Source organism: Microcaecilia unicolor, chromosome 5 (genome assembly GCF_901765095.1).
Source record: "Microcaecilia unicolor chromosome 5, aMicUni1.1, whole genome shotgun sequence".
Lineage (NCBI taxonomy): Eukaryota > Metazoa > Chordata > Amphibia > Gymnophiona > Siphonopidae > Microcaecilia > Microcaecilia unicolor.
The window spans coordinates 81,011,828-81,035,652 of NC_044035.1; the positions used below are offsets into that span (position 1 = coordinate 81,011,828).

A 23,825-nucleotide genomic window follows, 5' to 3' on the forward strand; every position below is an offset into this window, starting at 1 on the left:
TGAGGAAGCTAGAAGAATGGTCTAAGGTTTGGCAATTAAAATTCAATGCGAAGAAATGCAAAGTGATGCACTTAGGGAATAGAAATCCTCGGGAGACGTATGTGTTAGGCAGGGAGAATCTGATAGGTACGGACGGGGAGAGGGATCTTGGGGTGATAGTATCTGAGGATCTGAAGGCGACGAAACAGTGTGACAAGGCGGTGGCCGTAGCTAGAAGGTTGTTAGGCTGTATAGAGAGAGGTGTGACCAGCAGAAGAAAGGAGGTGTTGATGCCCCTGTATAAGTCATTGGTGAGGCCCCACCTAGAGTATTGTGTTCAGTTTTGGAGGCCGTACCTTGCGAAGGATGTAAAAAGAATTGAAGCGGTGCAAAGAAAAGCTACGAGAATGGTAAGGGATTTGCGTTACAAGACGTATGAGCAGAGACTTGATGACCTGAATATGTATACTCTGGAAGAAAGGAGAAACAGGGGTGATATGATACAGACGTTCAAATATTTGAAAGTATTAATCCGCAAACGAACCTTTTCCGGAGGTGCGAAGGTGGTAGAACGAGAGGACATGAAATGAGATTGAAGGGGGGCAGACTCAAGAAAAATGTCAGGAAGTATTTTTCATGGAGAGAGTACTGGATGCTTGGAATGCCCTCCTGCGGGAGGTGGTGGAAATGAAAACGGTAACAGAATTCAAACACACGTGGGATAAACATAAAGGAATCCTGTTCAGAAGGAATGGATCCTAAGGAGCTTAGCCGAGATTGGGTGGCAGAGCCGGTGGCGGGAGGCGGGGATAGTGCTGGGCAGACTTATACGGTCTGTGCCAGAGCCGGTGGCGGGAGGCGGGGATAGTGCTGGGCAGACTTACACGGTCTGTGCCCTGAAAAGGACAGGTGCAAATCAAGGTAAGGTATACACAAAAAGTAGCACATATGAGTTTATCTTGTAGGGCAGACTGGATTTCCAGGTAAATTGTTCCAAATCTGCGGTCCAGCAATAGAAAAAGCTGCATTCCAAGTACAGGCATATTTTACTAAATGAAAGTTATCATTTGCAAGTAACATCACATTTTCTACTCGCAATGCTCTTGATAGCCAGTACATAGAGAAAACTTGTTTAAGATACCACGGGGCATATTCTGAATACAACACTTGATGGCTCAAACATGCAATCTTATACAATACTCTAAATTGAATGGGTAACCAACGCAGTGAGTGGTGTACAAGGGATAAATACTCAAACCGAGATGTGCTACTGAGCAATTGGGCCACTGCATTCTGGATTATCTGCAAAGCATGCATCCTGGATTTTGCAAGACCCAGATACAACACATTGCAGACGTCATCTGAGAGATCACTATGCTCCGACAGAAGAGCCGATCACATAGGACCACCTTTCTTTTCCTCCTGATTGGGAAATCCTCATAGTCAGAGTCCAAGGAAGACTGAGTCCAAAAGAGCCTCCGGATCCCTCCGCATCACTTGGCCCCAAAACAAGGCATCCAGGGACCCCACAACTGGCTGGGGAGCCAGTTAGCCTGCAGGGCTTGCTTAAGCATTTGAGTTAAGCTCTGGAACCAAAATGTCCTAGCCCCCCACCCACCTGCAGGATAGGAAAGAAAGGCCCTCTACCCCACCAAGTCCCAATGGGGATTGAGCAGGCTCCTTCTGCTGAAAAACAGCAGCAGGAGAAAAAACAAGTGGCGACAATACGGTCATTAACACCAAACACACTGGAACTGCGGGTCCCAATGCTGCAGCCCTGGGAGAAGCAGCACCAGTTCTGGCACTCTTACCCCTCCCCCCATGGGGCCGTTTACAAAGTTAGAAAGGGCCAGTCACAAGAAGGGCAGACAGAGGCAACAGCTATGGCAAACTGCCATCTCTTGAAGATAGTGTAACGCCTTCCGACAGGCAAGCCCAACCAAATCACTGGCACATGCAGGGCGGCCCTGCCTCTCAAGCTGAGCTTGGCCTGGGGCTCTAGGGTCTCCACCGTCCCCCCCCCCCCCCCCCCCCTGCTCTCTCTGGGTGTGCTCTTTTTTTTCTTTTTCTTTTTTTTTTTTTTTTTAACTGCAGATGCAAGCTAAAAGACTTGCCACAGAGACAAAAACTCATAGTAACACCTTTTCAGGTACATCACAAGCAGAAAGCCTATGAGGGAATTCGTGGGATTGTTAGATCATTAAACAGCAATAGGGGCACTTAGGGAAGACAAGGCCATAGTGGAGAGATTGAATGAATTCTTTGCTTCGGCCTTTATGGAAGAAGATGTAAGAGATCTACTTGTACCGGAAATGGTTTTCAACGGTGATGATGCGGAGGAACTGAAAGAAATCTCATTGAACCTGGAAGATGTACTGAGCCAAATCGACAAGTTAAAGAGTGACAAATCACCTGGACTGGATAGAATACACCCTGGGGTACTGAAAGAAATCAAACATGAAATTGCTGATCTGCTGTTAGTGATCTGTAACCTGTCATTAAAATCAACCGTAGTACCTGAAGATTGGAGGATGGCCAATGTAACATTGATTTTTAAAAAAGGCTCCAGGGCTCATCCAGGAATTTTCCAGACTAGAAACTATTATACCTGATACTAGGGTCCACTTTGGGGGTCAGCACCCAAGAAAAAGATCTAGGAGTCGCCGTAGATAATACATTGAAATCTTCTGCCCATCAGCCAAAAAAGCAAACAGGATGCTAGGAATTATTAGGAAAGGGATGATAAGTAAGACCGAGAATACTATAATGACTCTGTATCACTCCACGGTGCGCTCAGCTAGAGTATTGCATTCAGTTCTGGTTGCCATATTAAAAAAAAAAAAAAAAAGGATATAACAGAATCAGAAAAAGTTCAAAGAAGAGTGACCAAAATAATAAAGGGGATAGAACTCCTCTCATATGAGGAAGGCTAGAGAGGTTAGGGCTCTTCAGCTTGGAAAACAGACGGCTGAGGGGAGATATGATTGAGGTCTATAAAATCCCGAGTGGTGTAGAACAAGAAGAAGTGAATCAATTTTTTACTCTTTAAAAAAGACTAGGGGACACTCAAGGAACTTACATGGAAATACTTTTAAAATAAATAGGAGGAAATATTTTTTCACTCAAAGAATAGTTAAGTTCTGCAACTGTTTGCCGGAAGATACAGTAACAGCACTTAGTGTATCTGGGTTTAAAAAAAAAAAAGGTTTGGACAAATTCCTGGAGGAAACATCTATAGTCTACTATTGAGACAGACAAGCAGAAGTCATGGCTTACCCTGGAATTGGTAGCATGGAATGTTGTTACTATTTGGGTTTCTGCTAAGTAGTTGTGACCTGGATTGGCCACTTTTGGAAGCAGGATACTGGGACCATGTAAACTGGGAGCAGCCACTACGCTCAACCATGCTGTGCAGCCTCAGCTAGCAGAGCAGGGAGCAAAAGCAGGGAGCTAGGCCAGGGACTAGAAATAACTCATGAAAATCCTGCATTCTCATCAAGAACCCTTTTCCCACTACTTCACTTCATTTGAAACCAGCTCAATTTTGGACCGGATGGGTTGGGATATATATACACAGTAGATCACTGCTCACGCATAATGAGGGTAATTTTATAATAAACTGCCTAACTGGTGCAACTTATTCATATACTTGGCAACACAGATTTATTATATTCTTTTTGTTTTATCCCTACACTTTTTGCTTTGTCTCAATATACTGCATTTCTATGTAAGCCACATTGAGCCTACTATTAGGTGGGAAAATGCAGGACACAAATGTAACAAAAAAATAAAATTCTTTGGTTTTACACATTTTTATAGCAAAATCTATAGTGTCGCAGTAATAAAAAACAAAGAACTCTCTGATAATTATAAAAATTATATACATTTTTGTAAGTTTTTTTTTTCCGAAGGATTCACTTTTTTTCATATTAATACTTTATATGACAATCATATTTCTTATTCTTCAAAGTCTCCTTCCTTGAAAGAATTCTTCAGCTGCTCATGTTACAAAAGTATTAATAAAATATCTCTAAGTTGTTGCTAAGAATTAGCACAGTAGCATCACAACTCAGTTGGATACTTAGGTGGAAAGAGTAGCTAAAAAAAAAAAAAAAAAAAAAAAAAGACTTTTGAAACCTTCAACAACCATCTCCACGGGAATGAAATAGTAATAAGAATTTTAAATTGCTGATTTTAACTGCCAACAAAAATAATGTATTGTTTTTGTGTTTTGCTTTTGTATTTTTTATGCTGTAAGGTTGGTGTCCAACCTCGGCCCTCGCTAGGTCGGATTTTCAGGGTTTCCCCAATGAATATTGATAAGATCTAGTTGCATATAATGGAGGAAGTGCATGGAAATAGATCTCATGCGTATTCACTGGGGAAATCCTGAAAACCCCACCTGGATTGCAGCCCTCGAGGACCGAGGTTGGACAACCATGATGTAAACCATTTTGAATATCTTTTTGGGAAGGGGAAGTCCATATAAGAATGAACATGAAATGAAAAATACAAACTTTAGGAGAACTTTTTACTTTAGGAATAACATATTCCTTTCAATGATAAATTCTGTGAAAGACCGCAACAATTTCTACACTTTGTAAAACTGTACAAGCAGTCAGTTTTTATGCTTTCTACTTTGCATTTCAGGATCAAAACCTGATTTTTTTTTTTTTTTTTTACGTAAAACTACACTTCATATATTCACCAGGACGGAAATGGCACTTACATATCCAACATCAGGCCTGTAACATGTATATGCTCCCAGTACACTGTGTAAAAGATCATGATAAGGACCACCCTTAAATGAAATGGGAAAAAAATATTTGTCATTAAGGCAAAGCAAGTTAAAAAAAATGCGCTTTTCTCCCTAGGTTCTGGCTATGATATGCATATTACCTTTTCAATATTCTAACACAGTGGTTCTCAGCCTTTCTTCTGTTGTAACACATCTACCATATATTGTGCATGTGTATGATACACTGAATACTACAATTTGCATCTGAACAAAGAAACAACCCTATATATCATTTTGCTGCTGCTAAGAATGATGCAAGAGAAATACATAGTGACCGCTGGGGTGAAGGAGAGGGGTGTGTCATAGGCATGCAACATTTACAACTGGGGCTGATGACAGGAGTAGGGACTAGTTATGGAAATTATTTTACTTCCTGGTTTTCAACTCTTCCCAATCCGCCACACACGTTAAGAAAAGCACAAGGATGCTGTCTGTCAAATTTTTGGTGACACCTCCCAGCTCTTGGTAACACACTGGTTGAGAACCACTGTTCGAAGAGAATCTATTCATGACTTTGTAATCTTCATAGGCCCTTCTACACCCACGCTGCAGAATAATTTGATGCCCTTTACACAGGTAATTAACTTTTTAGCATTGTACTTTATTCAACAGCTACTACCTTAGCTGAAATTCTAAAATATATTTTACTAAGCTTTTATTCATCAAGCCAATTTAATGACATTTTTTCAGCTTCATTTATTGCGTTCCATCTTAAGATATGATTTTATATGAACAGTATGTTAAAAATGCTCAATATATCAATGGTATATCAAATTCTGTTCCTTTAAACTTAATTTAAAAAGCAGAAGCAATTATCAACTTCAAAAAAGATAGCATACATATATACAGTTCAATATGGAATGGAAGAGTAGCCTAATGGTTAGAGCGAAGGGTTAAGAACCAGGAAGGCAAGGAAAACTGTTGGGGGCTCAAATCCTTCTGACGCTCCTCATGATGTTGGGCAAGTCCATTACCCCTCCATTATCTCAGGTGCAAAATTGATTGTAACACCTCCAGGAACCTGAATGTATCTTGACTTAAAAAGGCATAAGCTAAACCCAAATCATCCCTTTCTCTACTGAGTATTCTGCAGCAATTTTAATGATCAGTGCTGAAACAATCTAGGAAAGTGGTCTTTGCAAATTTTTGTTGGAGGCTTTGGGTGTGAAAGGGCTGAAGAAGAGCAAACAAACTATTTCCACACAGGGATGGAACTAGGGTTGCTGATGCCCCCCTACAGCTATGTACTGGCACTCCTCCCTCTCCCACAGCCAACACCATCTCCCTTTCCTCTGGATCTGCTGCAACCATAGGGCTCACAACACAAGGCCTTCCTCTGCAGGCCCGCACTGCAGTGCTACGTGTCCCAACCCCTCTGATGACTTCCTGTTGGAAGGGAAAGGATGCAAAGAACTGGTGTGTGGGCCTGGCACTGACTATACATTTGGAATCATCATTCCTTTTTAGGGGGTTAGAATTAAGAACAATCTTCCATCACAGATTAGAATGTTGCCATCTTATCACTTGTTTTGTAAAGCTTTGAAAACATTTATTATCTGAGATATAATTTTATTGTCAAAAATCAAGTACTATGTTATTTTCCCTTGATTGAAGAGGTCTTCTTAATGTTATCCACCTAGAATTATTTTGGAAACAAGTGGACTATAAGCCTGTATATAGTATAGTAAAATACATGTGTGGCGCCCCTGAAATGTCCTGCTGGCCCTGTTCCCACGCAGGGCCACACCACCAACCAATGTGTGCCAATGACATCCATTTTCACCAATCTCTGTCTCTCTCAAATACTCCCCACCAACACACTTACATAGGCTTATACCACCTGTCTCTCTCACCCTCCCCTTTCACCCACCCTGGTTCAGCATCCTTCCTTCTCTCTTTCCTTCCACCCAACAGGTTCAGCATCCCTCTTTCTCCCTTTCCTTCCTTCCCTCCCAAGATCCAGCATCTCTAGCTGGTCTTCCACTGAAGGACAGTGACGTAGGACAGTTCTTGGTATAACAGAGTAGAAGAAAAACATTAGACATGTAATTTAACTACTGTGTAATCAGTATTCCTTTGTTGTGCTGATTAATTTAATTGGGCCACTATTGGATTCTACCATCATTAGCATACATCCACATCTACCTAAAACATTTCCTTACTTTTTATGTTTTAATCTTTTCATCGTGATGAACATGGAACAAACACTGGGATATACAACGCAATTCCTATGAACCCATTTAAATTACAAAAATATTAAAACATTTTAACATTTATTGCCCACTCCCGCTCTTGCATTGGTTTATGTTCAAGGCCTCCAAATGCTAGGTTAGAAAAGCTATGGACCAGCTTGTCGTGGAAGAGAGGCAGCCTGCATCCCATTGGAAATGAGGGGCCCAGCACACCCTTATCGGGCAGGTTGAGCAGCTGCAGTTCCACCTGAGGGACTTGAGGATTCAGCTTGCTTGGGGCCTCAAAAGGACCCCTGCTTGAAGGACCTACTCTGCCCCCTACCTGGGCTGAAGGGCACCAGGCAGACCTGAAGCAGCTCATATCCTTGTCACTCATCCTCCATATCCTTCACCAACTTCTCCAAGTCATCACCTAACGGACAGCAGACTCAAAAGTTTCTTGGAAGCCGCATCCACACCCAGTATAACGAAAGCACAACCAATGGTAACCCCTGACACCACCATGAGTGGGAAGCCAGATGGACCAGATTATAGAGGATGTCCACCCAAAAAAGCCATCCCAGCACCAGGTGAGAAATCTCTGGGGCCCCCTACAACCAATGCAACATGGAGCTATGTCACCATCACAAACAGCAGCCTGAATGATGGGGCCTCCACTGAAAATGCCAGGCAGTGCTGCCAATCCACATTCTTTTCATGGAGCTTCTCAAGGGCCAAGTTCCCTTGGACAGGTACAGCGGTCACCTTTGTGACAGTAGTAACCAGAAGTCCCACCTTCGGGAAGACCTAGCACTTCTCAACTGCCTCAGTGAAGGCATAGAGACAATCAAGGGCCCCAGACACTCCGAGAGGGGACCTTCCTGAGACCCCCACTCTGCCACCATCATCATGCAGATGAGGGCCATGTGGTGTGAAAAATTCATTGGGGTCCCAAGAGGCCCGGTGCTGGAGGCTTAAGCATAGCCAAGGCCCCCACAACCTTGACTAAGAGGCAAGATAACTTCATTAGAGCCCATGGGACTGCTCTTCTACAGCCTCCTGACAGAAAGGGTTCTCAGAATCAGTTCATGGGGGACTGGGAGCCCAAGAGGTCCTCCAAATCCTCCTCTGCTCCTTCTGAAGGACCCGGACCCTCTGGAATGACCAGATCTGTCCTACAATGCTGAGACCCCAAAACAGGGCACCCACCGATCTCCTTGGGGTCCCTAGGTCCACCCCCCAACCAAGAAGATGAGGGTTTGGGCTAAGAGGTTTCAAGAGTGAATTGAGAGAGAAGGGAGGATTCTAACTGCCAATTTGCCTTGACAGGAACACTGAAAAGAATGAATCCATTTGAACTTAAAGGGGAAGGGAATAGCTATGTAAAATGTTCACTGAGAGAAAAGACAGAGACTAAATAAGCCACATTTACAAAGCACAAAATTAATCCATGTTCCCTGCTCAGCTGCTGGCTCTGCAGACCGCGCAGCTTATGCCAGCAAGCATACCTTTCCACACAGCAGGCGTGTGATGGCTTGCCAGATTGCCTCGGCTTATCCTCGGGTCCAGGGCTCCTGATTATCGTCCCCGGCTCTCTCTGGATGTGCCTAGAGGAAACTTCCTCACTTAGTTCTTTATAATTACATTAGCCCCTGACAAAGGGCTTAAAGCTAGCCAGACCTATTTATTTGTTTTTTGTATATGTGTTGCTGAAGCAAGCATTTTTGGAAAGCCTGGGAGCTAGAGGGGGAGCACATCCAAAGAGGGTGAATGGGCAAGAGGAGTGGTGAGATGGGGACCTGCACCCTTCGAGCAAGGCCCCATAGGACCAAGTCAAAGCCTAACACAGTGGCAACTAAGAAGTGCAAGTGGGGGCTGCAGAGCCAAGCTCCATGCTCAACCAGGTACGGTACTGAGACTGTTACCTGACCACACGGTGAGGCTATAGCCAGCAAAGCGGGGAGCTAGGCCAGGGACAGGAGCACCGTCAGCACAATCTACCACCTGCTGAAGGTACAGAGATTGTTCCATGGAGCACCTCTGCTTATGCTGGTGATGACACTGGCAGAACTCAGCTTTCTCTACTTTTCATCTGCAGAACGGTGGACTGTTTTGTAAGGAGAAACAACTACCTCATGAGATTTTTGGGGCTCATTTTCAAAAGAGAAAAACTTCGCAAAAATGGCACACAGTGCAATTTGGATGTTTTTCTCTGAAAAATATATAAATTGTGATTTTTGAAACTCAGATTTGAGATGTTTCTCTCTGCACTGTATCCAAATCACAAGGGGGTGTGTTAGGGATGGTCAGTCTACTAAGAATATTGGCCCAGCCTTTCATCCCAATGGCTTGTTTTTGTGCGTTTTTCACCTGGACTTTTTTTTTTTGTTCAAAAATGTTCCTAAAAGATAGATGCACCGAGCACAAAAACATCTAGCAAATGGTCATTTTCGAAACAAAGTTGGACGTTTTTCTGATTTGAAAATGGCCATGTTCGCTACTAGATTTTTGGACTTTTTTTTTTGCAAAAACAACCAAAATTGGATTTAGACGTCATATCAAAAATGCCCCTCTTTATTTGTTCCTTTGTAGGTGTTTAATTTTATCTTATTTTAGTAACTTGCCAATTTTGATAATCAAAACTACTTTGATGTATTTTCTATTTTGGAGACCAGTGCTATTGTTCACATAGCTCTTACCTTCTGAAAGATATAGAAAGATGGAAAGGTACGGGATATGTCCAACTTTATTAATTCAAGGCTAGCCTCACGGTCAGCAACAGACGCTCCTGCATCTACAAGTCAACAAAAATCATTTTCAAAGATCAAAACACTAAGGCATCTATTATTTATAGAAAGACATTTACAAATGAAAAGGGATACAATGTTCACTTGCCAAAAATAAATTTGTTAAAAGAAAGCTGAAAATGATTTAAGAGAGGTCCAATTTCAGGAGCAGTAAAAAGGAATAGCAATTATTTAGAAGAGATGCCCTTTAAGTTCCAAAGTCGTTAATGCCCGATACACTATTCAATAAATATTAAACCTAGTTGTCCAATAAATGTTTTGGACTGCACTGGATGGAAATCATTGCAAATACCTTTTACTAGGGTTGCAAGTTCATCAAAGTTAACTCTGCAATTAATGAATTATTAATTACGATTTAAAAATTAATAATGTTACAGAGCCTCCTGGTGCTTCCAAACATCTCTTCTGCTCTCTTCCACTCCCAAACCCTGTCCTCAGCATGATCCAGCATCGTTCCCCCCCCCCCCCCCCCAAACCAGTCTACCTTAAAGGTGGGTTTCTGTTGGTTCTCGGCAGTAGCAATGTTGCAAGTACACTGACAGCAACCTGGTCCAAAGCTTTCCCTCGGACTCATCCCACCGCTGCAGAAACAGAAGTGATGTCAGAGGAGGTGGGATAAACCAAAGGGAACGTTTCGGAGCATATGCTGCCAAGGACCAATAGAATACCACATTTAAGGTAGACGGGGGTGGAAGTGTGGAGATGCAGACTCACAAACAGAACTGGAGGTGCGACCAGTGGAAGCTATGGCTGATGCAGTGAGCTCAGAAGCTACATCATGCAAAACTTTAAATATAAAGCAGGCAACTTTAAAAGGTTATACAAGCCTGAACTGAGAGCCAATGACAGTTTACCAATAGGAGATATAACACTGTGATGCCCCTCTTGAATCTAAATATCAACTTAGCTGTATTTTGCAACAGTTGAAGCTTCTTCTGTAATTTAATGGAGACCCAAAAATAGATCGAATTGCAATGGTCTAGCTGAGAAAATATATCAACAGTTGTACTAGAAGAGCAGTGATCTTCATAAAAACAAGAACAAACCAATCTAAGTTGTTAAGTTTAAAAAAAAAACTTTCCTTATTAAGTTTTAAAACTGAGGTTCAAATGATAATCAAGCATTTAAATTATCCCCAAGACTCTAGAGGTATTCTCCACTGATAAATGGAATGACAATAGGTAGGTATCTTAAAGAACTGCTACACCACAAGACTTGTTCTACTTGTACTCAGCTTTAATAAATGAGTAGAAGACCAATTTTTCATCTTATTAATACAGTTTGTTATTTTTGCATATGTATGATTTGAATCACCTAAGACAGGAACCAGTACAAAAATGTAACTGACATAACAGCAGCAGCATTTACCTTTGCACAAAACAACAGAACTTAAGAACTAAAACGAGGTCATAAAGATATTAAAAAGTATCAGGGAGAGTGGTGAACCATGGGGAACTCTGCATGGTAGCTGCCAGACAAAAGAATGTTCCCCATTCTCCAAAACACAGTAACTGAGTTTGACCAAAAATCCAGGTAAGCACTACATCTGAAATTCCTATCTCACAGTCTTTCCAGCAATAAAACATAAGTCAAAAGCAGTTGAAATATCAAATTGAAGAAGCATAATCTGGCTACTGAAGCTTAAAGTTCTTTTCTGTTACTAAAGAACAGCCTTACTACTAACTAAACATCTAAACCCAAAGTGAGGAGAATGTAGGCTTAGACGATCATCCAAATATTTAGCCATTTGCAAACAGGCAAGGGATTTCATCAATTTCATTAAAAAAGGAACATTTGCTATTGGTCTAAAATTGACAACCTCTGTCAAATCCAAGCCTTCTGATTTAGGGATGAGTGTTAACGCTATGAGGGGCATAATCAAACGAGGCACCCAAGTTTTCCTGAGGGACGTCCCGGCGAAGGGGCAGGGAAACCTGTATTATTGAAACAAGATGGGCGGCCATCTTTCGTTTTGATAATATGGTCGGGGACGCCCAAATCTCAATATTTAGGTTGACCTTAGAGAAAAAAGCCCTTCCCTTACCAATCCCTTAGCGATTCGGAAAGGAAAGGGCATGCATGAAGGAAATCGCATGCAAATGAGCTGCTCGCTGTTAGCTCATTTGCACACGATTTTCTTTCTAAGAAGCCAGTACAGAGCAGCCAAGCGTTATGCGTGGCGTCTTTGGCATGCGCAGAGCAAACTTCATACACGCAGACAAGCTGCATGTATAATAGCCGTCTACAACCTTAAATAAATTGCTGTCTACAACCTTAAAAAAACACAAGTCCAGGTGAAAACGTCCAAGTGCTCGTCAGGGACATATTTTTTTTTTTTTTTAGTTTGGGTGAAGGACGTCCAAGTGTTAGGCGCCTTCGCTATGCCTCCATCCCTGCGACGGGCAGTTGAGGACGTCCAAAATATGGATGTTTCTGTGAGAAGGACGTCCATGCCTTTGCCATGCCTCCGACACCTCCTTTATTTATTTATTTGGATTTTGGATCACAAGTAGCAGCAGTGAGATTTGAACCAGCCACCTCTGGATTGCAAGACCAGTGCTCTAACCACTAGGCCACTCCTCCACTCCACTCCCTTGAAATTTGGCCGCCCCTGTGGGGGGGGGGGGGGAGCAGTTCAGGACGTCCAAAATCTTTGAAAGAAGGACGCCCACGCCTTCGCTATGCCTCCGCTGTCACCCCCCTCCCCCAGGACCTGCATACTGCTGCGATGGACTTGAATATAATATTTTGAGGCTGGCAAAAAAAGTTTTTAAAGTTGTTTTTTTCAGGGTGGGAGGGGGTTAGTCACCACTGGGGGAGTCAGGGGAGGTCATCTGGTCAGTTTGGGCACCTTTTTGAGGCTTGGTCGTAAGAAAAAAGGGACCAAGTAAAAGTTGGCCAAGTGCTCGCCAGGACCCCTCTTCTTTTTTGCATTATCGCTCGAGGACACCCATGTGTTAGGCACGCCCCAGTTCCGCCTTCGCTATGCCTCTGACACGCCCCTGGGAACTCTGGTCATCCCTGCAACGGGAAGCAGTTGGCGACGCTTAAAATCGACTTTCGATTTTGATTTGGGCGACTTTTGAGAGAAGGATGCCCATATCCCGATTTGTGTCGAAAGATGGGCTCCCTTCTCTTTCGAAAATAAGCCTGTATGTCTCTCATAGATGGCAGAAGAGGACCAGAATGTAAATAGAACAATCCAAGTAAGAATTTCTAGAAGGGGTTTATCAAACAGAAAGGATGGACAGTAGTCCAACATACAGTGAGATGAAGTTTATTTAACAAAGAGTTTACATCATCACTTGTAACTGGAATAAACACAGACCATAAAGTTAGCTGGAAAATCACAAGCAGTACTGGAATTGATAAAAGGAAGTTTGCTCCATAAAAAAGATCTGCTGGACTGAATTGACCTTTTCTGAAAAATATTCAGCTAGTTTGTATATATTTGGTTGTAAAGCCTGAGATGCAGAATCCAATACAGGAGATGAAATAAGATTTTTTACAATTCAAAATAATATTTTCTGATCAGGATGTGAAACACCTAGAAGATTGGCAAAATATTATTTATTAGATTCAGTGACTTCCAATTGATTTAGTTATTTTGCTATTTCCACCACAATTTGATATAAAAGTCACCAGATTTACATCACGCTGGTGACAATTTTGTTTCAATTCCTTCAAGTGTTGGGTATACCAAGGGAAGGAAGTTCATTTGAAAGATTTTTGACTCTCGGAGGTGCAAGAATCCAAGATTCTGGAATTCTATTTAGAAAACAGGTTATCTAATTCAGAAGATTCTAAGTAGTTAAAAAAAATCATTTAAAAACATTAAATATCCCAATCTTAACTATACAATAGTGCTCACCATTTCAATTCTCAGTGTAATCAAAACTCCACTAAAAGCTGACTTGATCCAAACTCTTAAAATCTAGCCATATATAAACTTCCATTATATCATAACCAATATGATACCAGGAAAGCCCAAGGTCAACTCCCAAGCAGAATAAATGTCCCACACCTTATATGAAGCAAGATGCCCATTCTGGATAGCCAATGATTTGGACACCTGATGAATATAGTCCAGTTTCCACAAAACAACAGGCAGTCCCAACAAGGTGAGCTGCTTCCAAGCAGAAACTAGTGCCAGTTTAGCCACAACCAGCAATGTGTCATGAGTTGATGAACCGCTGGTTTCACCGTGTAGGGCTTAAAGTGCAACAAGCAGTGCTCCGCCTTGACCAAATAGGATACACCGGTCAAAGTTTGAACAAATTGTAAAACTATGATCCAGTAGTGATGCGCTCATGGGCAAGTCCACCATATATGAAGCATATCACCCACATTGCTACATGCCCTCTAACACAGTGCTGATCCCTGGTGGAACATTTTTACAATATGGTGTGTGTGTGTGTGGTGGTGGAGATAATATCAATGGTACAACATTTTATAGCCATTTTCTATCAAACTACTGGCAAAGGACACCTTAAGAAAATGTCAAAAACTGGGCTCCCAATACTGTTACTCATAAGTGGTATCAAGGTATCGCTCCCACGTCAAAAGATCATTTCTAGGCAATATGATGACCTGGCATTTTGAATTTTCCATAGATTTTCATAACCAGATTTTTTGAAGCTCACCTTCTGTATCATTCTCTGAACTTGTATCACTGAAGCTTTTCCATCGTTCCTTAGCTCTGGATAGAAAGATTTCATAAAGCTCTGTGAAGCAAAATAGATTCAAATCTAATAAACAAAAGCAAACTTCACAAATGAGACAGAGCATAGCCAAACCCACCCAGAGGGTTAAGCATTATGCTAACATATTAACCAAGAAAATGGAGTGACCAGCCATTAACAAAGTAATTCTTTGAAGGGGACACTAACATTTATACATTGAATACAGCAAATGATTAGAATACTGACACATATGCACCTAAATGCTGAAAACCCTTCTAAGCACTATTCTGTAAATATGTGCATATCTCACATACAGTGTATTTGACAGTTGGGCGTACAAGTGAGCAGAGCATGGGTGGGACTCACACTTGTGAGTTTAACTTACAGTAAGTTACATGCTTATCTTTGGAATTTAGGCAGAAACATTTATACCAACCTCTTTCTCTTATGGAATAGATGCCTTCTAGGTGCCTAAATATAGATGCACTATTATAGAAAGGTTTTTATTTATTTATTTTTAACAAGGCGTCTATGTGAAATGTTCAAAAAGGCACCTACCTTATGCTTATTTGATAAATGTGCAGCGTTCCACCCCCAAAAAATCAAGTTAAAGAACCATCAGATAAATTGAGTCTCAAGTCAGCACCATGATCAGCTAACATGTATGCACTCAAAATTCAGTCATATGTGCAAAGCTTCAGTGTCTAAAAAATGTCCATCAAGTGATTGTGAAAACTTATCACTCAGTACAGACACCAAGTATTATTGTTTTTATATGTATGCACAAAAATTCCTCAAAAATGAACTTGTCAGTAAACAATTTGTTTCAACTCCTCCATGCAGCTCTCATGAAATAATTAGCGTCACACAACTCTTACTAATTTCACTGTGCTACTATAATTCCACAGAAAGCAGTGGAGCTCATGGCAAAGGTACTTTGATCACAAACTACTCATTCAATGTCAATATAATTGAGCAGGAGATGCCATCACTACAGTAAATTTTGTCACGGTGAGTCCTTGAGGCAGAACCTCTTTGAAACCCCGTGATGAGTTGAATATTTATGTTGAATAAGCTAATCATCCTGTTGAATTGTTACAAGCTGGAATAACTACTTTCAGCCTTTATTAATTTTTTATTGCTCTCATGCTCAATTATTAAATTAATGTTGAATGAGTAGTTAGTTACTGGAGCACCTTTGCCACCAGTTCTGCTGTAATAGCAGCACAGCAAAGTTAGAGCTGCATGATACTAATCACTTCATGAGAGGTGCACAGCGTTTGTGGATAATTTTAAGCAACCCTCCAGTTCACATTTTATGAGTAATTTTTGTACATGCAATCTTTTATATATAAACAATAAGGCTTGGATGATTGCACAGTATGATTTTACAACCATTTGATGAATGTTTGTTTGGATACAGACCTTGCATATAACAATTTGATACCGACGACTGAACCGAGTCAACACATATTAATCAGTTATTGTGCTGACTGAAGGCTCATTTATCTGATGGTCCCTTAACTTAATTTCACTTTCTCAGGTGGAATTTTGCATTTAAGTGATTTTTCCCCAATATGTCTACCTGGGGGTATTTGTATTAGAACCTTTATTTTATACTACTAAACATTTCTATAGTGCTACTAGATGTACGCAGCGCTGTATACATTATATGCAGGTACATTCTCTGTCCCTAGAGGGCTCATAATCTAAGGGGCCCTTTTACAAAGGCGTGTCCAACGTGTGTCAAATTGGCGCTACCGCATGCTTTGGGTGGTAATTCCATTTTTGACGTGCGCCCAAAACAAACGGTAGAAAATATTTTCTACCGCATGGCGCTTACCTGGTGGTAATCGGCAGTTTACACGTGCTAGCAGCTTACTGCGTGAGACCCTACCGCTAAGTTAACGGGTGGCGGTAAGGTTTCAGCCCGAAAATGGAATTGCTTATTTTAATTTTGCCGCATGTCCATTTTCTGTGCGGTCCAAAACATGCACCTACACCAGCGAAGGTCACTTTTAGGTATCCCTTAGTAAAAGGGTCCCTACGTTTTTGTACCTGGGGCAATGGAGGGTTAAGTGAAAGTAGTTGCAGTGGGAATCGAACCAAGATTGCCAGGATCAAAGCCTACTGCACTAACCATGAGGTTACTCCTCCACTTCTGTCACTTTATTAAACAAGTTTGTACAATGACCACTAGAAGTGCACAAATCTTCTCACAAATTTGCCCCTGCTCCGAAGGTGTAAATGGGGGCATGCACTTAACGCAGCAACACAAGTATTTTATAAAATACATACCAAACCACTGAAATCATACCCCGAGAACACCCATTTGCAGTTCACATAAAGCGAATGCTACATACCTGTAGAAGGTATTCTCCGAGGACAGCAGGCTGATTGTTCTCACTGATGGGTGACGTCCACGGCAGCCCCTCCAATCGGAAACTTCACTAGCAAAGTCCTTTGCTAGCCCTCGCGCGCACCGCGCATGCGCGGCCGTCTTCCCGCCCGAAACCGGCTCGAGCCGGCCAGTCCAGTATGTAGCAAGACAATACACTTCAAGGGAAGACACAACTCCAAAGGGGAGGCGGGCGGGTTGGTGAGAACAATCAGCCTGCTGTCCTCGGAGAATACCTTCTACAGGTATGTAGCATTCGCTTTCTCCGAGGACAAGCAGGCTGCTTGTTCTCACTGATGGGGTATCCCTAGCCCCCAGGCTCACTCAAAACAACAACATTGGTCAATTGGGCCTCGCAACGGCGAGGACATAACTGAGATTGACCTAAAAAATTTACCAACTAACTGAGAGTGCAGCCTGGAACAGAACAAACAGGGCCCTCGGGGGGTGGAGTTGGATCCTAAAGCCCAAACAGGTTCTGAAGAACTGACTGCCCGAACCGACTGTCGCGTCGGGTATCCTGCTGCAGGCAGTAATGAGATGTGAATGTGTGGACAGATGACCACGTCGCAGCTTTGCAAATTTCTTCAATGGAGGCTGACTTCAAGTGGGCTACCGACGCAGCCATGGCTCTGACATTATGAGCCGTGACATGACCCTCAAGAGCCAGCCCCGCCTGGGCGTAAGTGAAGGAAATGCAATCTGCTAGCCAATTGGATATGGTGCGTTTCCCTACAGCCACTCCCCTCCTATTGGGGTCAAAAGAAACAAACAATTGGGCGGACTGTCTGGTGGGCTGTGTCCGCTCCAGGTAGAAGGCCAATGCTCTCTTGCAGTCCAATGTGTGCAGCTGACGTTCAGCAGGGCAGGAATGAGGACGGGGAAAGAATGTTGGCAAGACAATTGACTGGTTCAGATGGAACTCCGACACGACCTTTGGCAGAAACTTAGGGTGAGTGCGGAGGACTACTCTGTTGTGATGAAATTTGGTGTAAGGGGCCTGGGCTACCAGGGCCTGAAGCTCACTGACTCTACGAGCCGAAGTAACTGCCACCAAGAAAATGACCTTCCAGGTCAAGTACTTCGGATGGCAGGAATTCAGTGGCTCAAAAGGAGGTTTCATCAGCTGGGTGAGAACGACATTGAGATCCCATGACACTGTAGGAGGCTTGACAGGGGGCTTTGACAAAAGCAAACCTCTCATGAAGCGAACAACTAAAGGCTGTCCTGAGATCGGCTTACCTTCCACTTGGTAATGGTATGCACTGATTGCACTAAGGTGAACCCTTACGGAGTTGGTCTTGAGACCAGACTCAGACAAGTGCAGAAGGTATTCAAGCAGGGTCTGTGTAGGACAAGAGCGAGGATCTAGGGCCTTGCTGTCACACCAGACGGCAAACCTCCTCCAATGAAAGAAGTAACTTCTCTTAGTGGAGTCTTTCCTGGAAGCAAGCAAGATGCGGGAGACACCCTCCGTCAGACCCAAAGAGGCAAAGTCTACGCCCTCAACATCCAGGCCGTGAGAGCCAGGGACCGGAGGTTGGGATGCAGAAGAGCCCCTTCGTCCTGCGTGATGAGGGTCGGAAAACACTCCAATCTCCACGGTTCTTCGGAGGATAACTCCAGAAGAAGAGGGAACCAGATCTGACGCGGCCAAAAAGGAGCAATCAGGATCATGGTGCCTCGGTCTTGCTTGAGTTTCAACAAAGTCTTCCCCACCAGAGGAATGGGAGGATAAGCATACAGCAGGCCCTCCCCCCAATCGAGGAGGAAGGCATCCGATGCCAGTCTGCCGGTGGCCTGAAGCCTGGAACAGAACTGAGGGACTTTGTGGTTTGCTCGAGATGCGAAGAGATCCACCAAGGGGGTGCCCCACGCTTGGAAGATCTGGCGCACCACTCGGGAGTTGAGCGACCACTCGTGAGGTTGCATAATCCTGCTCAACCTGTCGGCCAGACTGTTGTTTACGCCTGCCAGATATGTGGCTTGGAGCACCATGCCGTTCCGGCGAGCCCAGGTCCACATGCTGACGGCTTCCTGACACAGGGGGCGAGATCCGGTGCCCCCTGCTTGTTTACATAATACATGGCAACCTGGTTGTCTGTCTGAATTTGAATAATTTGGTGGGACAGCCGATCTCTGAAAGCCTTCAGAGCGTTCCAGATCGCTCGTAACTCCAGAAGATTGATCTGTAGATCGCGTTCCTGGAGGGACCAGCTTCCTTGAGTGTGGAGCCCATCGACATGAGCTCCCCATCCCAGGAGAGACGCATCCGTGGTCAGCACTTTTTGTGGCTGAGGAATTTGGAAGGGACGTCCCAGAGTCAAATTGGTCCAAATCGTCCACCAATACAGGGATTCGAGAAAACTCGTGGACAGGTGGATCACGTCCTCTAGACCCCCAGCGGCCTGATACCACTGGGAGGCTAGGGTCCATTGAGCAGATCTCATGTGAAGGCGGGCCATGGGAGTCACATGAACTGTGGAGGCCATGTGGCCCAGCAATCTCAACATCTGCCGAGCTGTGATCTGCTGGGACGCTCGCACCCGGGAGACGAGGGACAACAAGTTGTTGGCTCTCGTCTCTGGGAGATAGGCGCGAGCCGTCCGAGAATCCAGCAGAGCTCCTATGAATTCGAGGTTCTGCACTGGAAGAAGATGGGACTTTGGGTAATTTATCACAAACCCCAGTAGCTCCAGAAGGCGAATAGTCATCTGCATGGACTGCAGGGCTCCTGCCTCGGACGTGCTCTTTACCAGCCAATCGTCGAGATATGGGAACACGTGTTCTCCCAGCCTGCGAAGTGCCGCTGCTACCACAGCTAGGCACTTTGTGAACACCCTGGGCGCAGAGGCGAGCCCAAAGGGTAGCACACAGTACTGGAAGTGGCGTGTGCCCAACTGAAATCGCAGATACTGTCTATGAGCTGGCAGTATCGGGATATGTGTGTAGGCATCCTTCAAGTCCAGAGAGCATAGCCAATCGTTTTGCTGAATCATGGGGAGAAGGGTGCCCAGGGAAAGCATCCTGAACTTTTCTTTTACGAGATATTTGTTCAGGGCCCTTAGGTCTAGGATGGGACGCATCCCCCCTGTTTTCTTTTCCACAAGGAAGTACCTGGAATAGAATCCCAGCCCTTCTTGCCCGGATGGCACGGGCTCGACCGCATTGGCGCTGAGAAGGGCGGAGAGTTCCTCTGCAAGTACCCTCTTGTGTTGGAAGCTGTAAGACTGAGCTCCCGGTGGACAATTTGGAGGTTTTGAGGACAAATTGAGGGTGTACCCCTGCCGGACTATTTGCAGAACCCACTGATCGGAGGTTATGAGAGGCCACCTTTGGTGAAAAGCTTTCAACCTCCCTCGGACTGGCAGGTCGCCCGGCACGGACACTTGGATGTCGGCTATGCTCTGCTGGAGCCAGTCAAAAGCTCGCCCCTTGCTTTTGCTGGGGAGCCGCGGGGCCTTGCTGAGTCGCACGCTGCTGACGAGAGCGAGCGCGCTGGGGCTTAGCCTGGGCCGCAGGCTGTCGGGAAGGAGGATTGTACCTACGCTTGCCAGAAGAGTAGGGAACAGTCTTCCTTCCCCCGAAAAATCGTCTACCTGTAGAGGTAGAAGCTGAAGGCTGCCGGCGGGCGAATTTGTCGAATGCGGTGTCCCGCTGGTGGAGAGACTCTACCACCTGTTCGACTTTTTCGCCAAAAATGTTGTCCGCACGGCAAGGCGAGTCCGCAATCCGCTGCTGGATTCTATTCTCCAGGTCGGCGGCACGCAGCCATGAGAGCCTGCGCATCACCACACCTTGAGCAGCGGCCCTGGACGCAACATCAAAAGTGTCATAAACTCCTCTGGCCAGGAATTTTCTGCACGCCTTCAGCTGCCTGACCACCTCCTGAAAAGGCTTGGCTTGCTCAGGGGGAAGAGCATCAACCAAGCCCGCCAACTGCCGCACATTGTTCCGCATGTGTATGCTCGTGTAGAGCTGGTAAGACTGGATCTTGGACACGAGCATAGAGGAATGGTAGGCCTTCCTCCCAAAGGAGTCTAAGGTTCTAGCGTCCTTGCCCGGGGGCGCCGAAGCATGTTCCCTAGAACTCTTAGCCTTCTTTAGGGCCAAATCCACAACTCCAGAGTCGTGAGGCAACTGAGTGCGCATCAGCTCTGGGTCCCCATGGATCCGGTACTGGGACTCGATCTTCTTGGGAATGTGGGGATTAGTTAAGGGTTTCGTCCAGTTCGCAAGCAATGTCTTTTTTAGGACATGGTGCAAGGGAACGGTGGACGCTTCCTTAGGTGGAGAAGGATAGTCCAGGAGCTCAAACATTTCAGCCCTGGGCTCGTCCTCCACAACCACCGGGAAGGGGATGGCCGTAGACATCTCCCGGACAAAGGAAGCAAAAGACAGACTCTCGGGAGGAGAAAGCTGTCTTTCAGGAAAGGGAGTGGGATCAGAAGGAAGACCCTCAGACTCCTCGTCAGAGAAATATCTAGGATCTTCCTCTTCCTCCCACGAGGCCTCACCCTCGGTGTCAGACACAAGTTCACGAACCTGTGTCTGCAACCTCGCCCTGCTCGACTCAGTGGAGCCACGTCCACGATGGGGCGTCGAGAGGTAGACTCCCTCGCCCGCATCGGCGAAGCTCCCTCCGCCGACGTAGTCGGGGAGCCTTCCTGGGAGGTGGCCGCTGCCGGCACCGCACGCGGTACCGACGTCGGGGACCTCAACCTGGGCGATGGGCCAGCCGGCGCCACGCTCGACGGTACCGGAGGCGCAAGCACCGCCGGTACCGGAGGGGTAGGGCGCAACAGCTCTCCCAGAATCTCTGGGAGAACGGCCCGGAGGCTCTCGTTTAGAGCGGCTGCAGAGAAAGGCTGTGAGGTCGATGCAGGCGTCGACGTCAGGACCTGTTCCGGGCGAGGAGGCTGTTCCGGGCTGTCCAGAGTGGAGCGCATCGACACCTCTTGGACAGAGGGTGAGCGGTCCTCTCGGTGCCGATGCCTGCTGGGTGCCGAATCCCTCGGCGACCCAGAGCTCTCGGTGCCGACGCGGGGAGGAGACCGGTGTCGATGCTTCTTCGACTTCTTCCGAAGCATGTCACCGGAGCTCCCCGGCACCGACGAGGAGGACGTAGAATCCATCCGTCGCTTCCTCGGGGCCGAGGCCGAAGAAGGTCGGTCTCGGGGGGGCTGTACCGCAGGAGCCCTCAGGGTGGGAGGAGACCCACCCGAAGGCTCACCGCCACCAGCAGGGGAATGGACAGCCCTCACCTGCACTCCTGACGATGCACCACCGTCCGACGACATCAGCAGACGAGGTCCCGGTACCACCGGCGTCGATGCAGCTATCCGATGTCTCGGCGCCGATGCAGAGGCCCGATGCCTCGATGCACTCGATGCAAGGGCGGCCGAGGAAGATGGTCTGGACGCTGACGACGTCGATGCACTCGAAGATCCCGGTGCCGATGCCGACGAAGAGCCCGAGAACAAAACGTTCCACTGGGCTAGTCTCGCTACCTGAGTCCGCCTTTGAAGCAGGGAACACAGACTACAGTTCTGAGGGCGGTGCTCGGCCCCCAGACACTGAAGACACGACGAGTGTCGATCAGTGAGCGAGATAACCCGGGCGCACTGGGTGCACTTCTTGAAGCCGCTGGAAGGCTTCGATGTCATGGGCGGAAAAATCACGCCGGCGAAATCAAAGTCCGAAATGACGGAAAAAGAGCACCAAAAACTTTAGAGGGAGAAAATCTCGACCGAGGCCGAAAAGAGGCCTACCCCGACGACGAAAGAAAACTTATCGGGGCCAAAAGCTGGAAATACGGGGAGGATTGAAACGGAACCCGGTGGAGGGGTTCCGGAGCACTTCCCGAGTAGAAGAAAAGCTTTTCCGAAGAAAAAACACGTTCAACAATATGGACGCGCGAGGTCGACTCTCCGGGGCTCGACACGGCGAAAAATACGACCGTACCGAGTGCGGACAAAAGAAGACTGGCCGGCTCGAGCCGGTTTCGGGCGGGAAGACGGCCGCGCATGCGCGGTGCGCGCGGGCGCGCGAGGGCTAGCAAAGGACTTTGCTAGTGAAGTTTCCGATTGGAGGGGCTGCCGTGGACGTCACCCATCAGTGAGAACAAGCAGCCTGCTTGTCCTCGGAGAAAAATATATATACACTGTACATATTTATACCCCAGGGAGGAAGCCTAGTCCAAACAAGTGTCTTTTTGGGACCTGGTTTCCTTCCTGAGGTTTTTCTCTACTTTTTTTTTTTAACCTAGTTTTATTTATAAGAAATACTTTTCTTCCTTTTTTGCCACACTTATAACCCTTACACAATTTTGTAAGTCACTTTCTGCAGGAAATTCTTTAGAATTCTTTAGAATTGAAGCCTTAAGGATATTATTATTATTATTATTATTAAGCCCACAATCACATATACTGGATATTGGAAGAAGTCATCATACATAACAGCAATTAAATATAAAAAATATTATACACGGATTGTTATCCTAACAAGAGCAATTCACAGATTTTATTTCCTACTTGCTGCTATTATCTCTTTTTTTTTATTATTTCTTTATTCATATATTTCCATATATCATCACAATACGTGAATATGCAATCGGCATTTATACAAAAGGCAAAAATAAAAAATAAAGAGAAATATCATTAACAGCCTTTCTGTCCACAAGTTTAGGAAATTTTGGAATCCAAGAATTTAGAATTTAAAGTAAAACATATAGCAATAATTAAGGACTAGTGGTTGCAACCTCTGGTTCAGACCCCAGCCTGCATTTAGGGAGGGCACACAACATTCAATTCCACTCTAGCATCTAGAAATTGTTTTAACTGTTTTGGGTCTACAAATTGAAACTGTTTACCCTCAAGCATTACATTACAATAACAAGGAAAACGTAATATAAATGTTGCTCCCAGTGCTACCACCCTAGGGCGGAGTTCCAAAAAGGCCCTCCGTCTCATCTGTGTAGGCCTTGAGAGA

General features: G+C 45.2%; 1 protein-coding gene across 1 annotated transcript in view; it reads right to left on the reverse strand.

Annotated features, from left to right (window-relative positions):
- The window catches only part of TBC1D12 (TBC1 domain family member 12), a 198,777-nt gene that overhangs the window by 14,837 nt on the left and 160,115 nt on the right, over nt 1-23,825 (reverse strand). The window contains exons 8-10 of the mRNA XM_030203044.1: nt 14,399-14,479; nt 9,648-9,742; nt 4,709-4,780 (exon numbers count right to left, since the gene is read on the reverse strand). Of these exons, the coding sequence (XP_030058904.1) occupies nt 4,709-4,780; nt 9,648-9,742; nt 14,399-14,479 (248 nt within the window). The remainder of the gene's footprint in view (nt 1-4,708; nt 4,781-9,647; nt 9,743-14,398; nt 14,480-23,825) is intronic.